Below are 4,228 nucleotides of genomic sequence, written 5' to 3'. Positions count from 1 at the left end.
GAAGATCTGGCGCCCTCTCTGGTAGAGCTGCTGCTCAACATGCAAAGCTACTATTACTGTGAATTTCTGGGAAACACAGTCACTACACAGATACTGAATCATTACCTCATAGTTGACGCTAAAGCGGAACTTGTACTAAAAAAAAAAAAAAAAAAAAAAGAACATATGATCAAATATATAAATATATAGGTGGCGCTTTAATTTTCAATAAAAGTATTATTTAAAGTTATTATTTAAAGACGCTAAAGAGACAGACACTAGGTCGGTAAGGTAAATAATGATTGCTTGGAACTCCTCCTTAACTTCATTTTGGAGGAACAGCTGGGGGGAGGGAGCTTCTCATAGCAGGAATCCTTTAAAGAAAAGAAAAAAAAAAAAAAGCATGCTTCCTGTCAATCTGTTAGAGAGAGAGGCTTCCTGGCAGAGAGGAGGAGCCAGCTCGCAGTTATAATGAGAGCTCTCCTCCTCCTGACCTGCTTCACTAGTAACTCACAGCTCAGCAGGGCTGGAACACACTCAACACAGAGACACAGAGACACACAGAGAGAAAACTACTTTACGAGTTTGTTGCCAAAGAACTTTTGTACATTCGTATCATCTGTGAACATCTGTGCGCATCTATCATCCACCGACACTTGGATTTATCTTTTAAAAGGAGCGGATTGAAAAAGGTGAGAATTTGTTCTTTTTTCTCAAACATAATGTTCTTTTTTCTGCAATAGAAACGTGGATACTTTAATGTGTTTTTGTGTAAGTGAGTAGTAGTTTGTTTGGATAGTGAAGCCAGGCATGGAGTGTACATTTGTGCAATCCGTATTACCATTTCTTTACTGGAACTGACCAAATCCCGAGGGCGAATTACGCACAAAAAAAAAAGTTTCCTCGAAATAGCTGTGATTTTTTCATGGAAGCATTTTTTAACGCTGTTCAAATCCCTCTCAAAGCAAACAGATGAGAGAGGGGTTGTGCAGTTTTTTCTTTGTAGATGACAAAAAGAAAAAGTCATGGCGCTCTGGGGCAATTTCCCCCATCATCACTAGGGATGTTTAAAGAGCTTGCACATCTGGAAAAATAGTTTCCAGTAGAGCTGCTGGAGCTGAGGACTGTTACCTCAACATGACTAACTGCTCTATGTTAAACTTTCAAACTAGTGTCATTGTTTCCACACTAAACTCCCCTTCTCCTTGTCTCCTCAGGTGTCTCACTTCCAGACAGAGTGACCTCTTCACCTCTCTGAACCTCACTTTGACCCCACCTCTTCAGTCTGTCTTTGTCTGCACGGCGCCCAGAGCTCCCCCCAGGCTACCTAGAGAGCGGGCACAGCGCCATGGTAACTCACAGCAAGTTTGACTCCGCAATGAGCAGCAGCCTCGTGGACTCCAGCATGCGGCTGCCTCACCGTTACAAGACTTTCACCTCCAAGACGCAGTACCAGATGGTGCTCGCCACGCTGCACAAGCTCCAGGAGAGCGGCTTCTACTGGGGCGCCATCAATGGGAAGGAGGCCAACGCCATGCTGGCGTCCGAGGCCACTGGCACCTTCGTGGTCCGGGACAGCTCCGACAACCGGCACCTGTTCGCCCTCAGTGTCAAGACGGGGTCGGGCACCAAGAACCTTCGCATCCAATGCGACGCCTCCTCTTTTTACCTGCAGACGGACCCTAAGAACATTCAGTCCGTCCCCCACTTTGACTGCGTCCTCAAGCTGGTCCACTTCTACATGCCTCAGAGCAAAGGGAACACTCGCAGTGGGAATATGTACTACATTTACTCCGGAGGGGAGAAGATCCCCCTGGAGCTCATCAGACCTCTCGCCTGCAGTTTGTCCACTTTGCAGCACTTGTGCAGGAAAACAGTGAATGGACATTTGGACGTTTCTACTAGAAGAGAACAGCTTCCTCATCCTCTTAAGGAGTTCCTCCAGGAGTACGATGCTCCTATCTAAGAGGCGTTGTTGGACTGATGCCCTTGAAAGGGGCTAACTATAAAGAAACTGGATGGTTTCAGCGCAGCTGACCATCGAAGACACGTGTTGTGTCTCAGGAGAAGCAGAGTCAAGAGATGGAGCTTGTGAAAAGGAGTACTGACAAGATGTGTGCAGGTCTCACAGAAGAAACTCTGGATTGATGACTGATCCACAAAGAGAAAAGAGAGAGAGCACTGCTGTAATCTGGCAAAAGAGAGATCGTCCTCCTCTGCCTCACTGATGACTTACAACTTACTGAAAACCGAAGTGAGGCTCACAGTCAGCTGTCTGCAGTCTGATGACACACAGCTTCCCTCTGCTGCTGCTGCTGCTGCTAAACCAAACTGTGCTGTGACGCTGTCGAGCTCACAGACACACACACACACACACACACACCACAGCCTCAGAAAATCATCCATCCATTAAAGCCCCGACCTGGCTTTTACGGTCAGGCTGGCTTTTTTTTTTTGCTGACCTCTGATGATAATCCTGGACGTATTACACACACACACACGTCCGTCCAGCATCCTGGGATCTCTGACCACGCTGGAAATTCACAGACAATGGAAACTTTTAGAGTACAAAATGAGTGATGGGTGCATATTTGTCCCAGACACGATGGGAAAACTTTTTTTAAAATGTGGAAAAGAAGACGTGTTTCTGATATTTTGTTTAGAGGAAAGGTTTACGCCAAAAAAACAGTTTGTTGGAGCACCATCATGACTGAATCCTAGAAGATCTTACTTGAGAGAAAAGCACCACTGCTTAATATGCCTTCAGTGGTGAAGAAATATACATATATATGCACCAAAAGATGTGGTAGTATTCATGGCACAGACAGGATCGCCATTGCTTGCAAATGAATGTATTAAACATGATCTTTTCCCAATAAGGAGAAGAGTCAAAATAATGTATCTTATTTTCATGAGTTTACATGAGTGCAGATGTTTTTTTTTTTGTGCTGTCTTTTATAAAGATGTACTATAAAGCCAGCCAAACCTCCGGCTGTGGATGCTTGAAGATATTTTGTTTGACGAAGCAAGCAGACTGATAACGACTTTGCACTTATTTATATTTGTACGGACATTTCATTAATTTATGATAATAAAAAGAGCACTATTTTTCTATGAAATGAGATCTGGCTGTTTGATTTGTTTTGTGATGACTTTGTTTCCACAGGCAGAGTAAACTGACTAATAGTGAAACACATTATTATTCATGGATCTTTAAGTTAAGTTTGGGTACTTTCGTTCTCTTCGTATCTCTTTAATTTTTAAGCCTCCTGCCTCAACACCAGATTGGGAAAACCACAGCTCTTCTGCATTTTCAGAGATACACTAAACATATCTCAATATATTATATAAGTTTAGAACTATAAAGTTTATCTTTTAGAGATAAGTTTCCTAGAAGGCAGCTTCAAACAGAGCAAACATGACACCTCATTGTTGCTGCTGCTTCAGACAAAATACAGCAGAACTGTAAATATAACAATCCAGCCTTCTAGAGAAGTACCAGCCCTTTATTCTAGTGTAACTCATCCCATTCTCTGTAGGTGTCAGCGTGACCCAACACGCTCTCACGCTCTCACATAATGACAAGTATACAACTTCTCAGAAAAGTCCCCGCCTTGTACACAAATACTCAGGTAAAAATATGTCAACATCCGCTTCACAGCAAAAGAATTCAAAGAGAAGTCCTATTTACCGTTGCACCTTATCCAGTAATCGAGCTGAGTGCTTCCAGCTCACTACTGGAACAACATGTTCAACAACATGTCTGTCTGACAGACTGTTTACCTGCACACAGTCTACTATACCGCAGCGTTAATCAGGAAAGAAGTTCAAGTGGGAATAATTGTTCGGTTTATTTTTAGAACAAGACATCCTGTGCTCCATGGCCCTCTTCCTTTGTAAAAGTACCTGGTTTTCATCTGTCTCGTTCTCATTGAAATCTAAAAAAAACTCCCAAAACCTATTTTTGTTGACTTTTATCGAAGAAGAAATTATTTAATTTGGCAGTTTTTCTAACCCTAATGTTGAGTTCGGAGTCCTCCTGATACTTCATGACTTTAACTAATTCTATGAGAGTTTTAAACTGACGACATTTCTCAGAAAACGATGCATTACTTCTGTTTGGGGTCTCAGAGACAACTGCTGTAAAACATTTTTATATGATCTATATGTGTGATTGGTGTTGACAGGGCTTTTTTATGCAACATTATCCTCCCCAAATCTCAAATAAGTCTGTTATAGACACTTTATT

At 42.5% G+C, this 4,228-nt stretch overlaps 1 protein-coding gene across 1 annotated transcript; it reads left to right on the top strand.

The window, feature by feature from the left end:
• The first annotated feature begins 474 nt into the window (after positions 1-474).
• Positions 475-3,098, top strand: socs3a (suppressor of cytokine signaling 3a). The gene is made up of 2 exons (XM_074656587.1): positions 475-671; positions 1,197-3,098. Exon 2 carries the CDS (start codon positions 1,328-1,330, stop codon positions 1,943-1,945), a length of 618 nt encoding a protein of 205 aa, XP_074512688.1. The 5' UTR covers positions 475-671; positions 1,197-1,327; the 3' UTR covers positions 1,946-3,098.
• Positions 3,099-4,228: the final 1,130 nt, after the last annotated feature.

This window comes from Sebastes fasciatus, chromosome 13 (assembly GCF_043250625.1).
Source record: "Sebastes fasciatus isolate fSebFas1 chromosome 13, fSebFas1.pri, whole genome shotgun sequence".
Taxonomy (NCBI): Eukaryota; Metazoa; Chordata; class Actinopteri; order Perciformes; family Sebastidae; genus Sebastes; species Sebastes fasciatus.
Note: the sequence above shows the minus strand (reverse complement) of the source record. Positions and strands in the feature narration are given on the sequence as shown.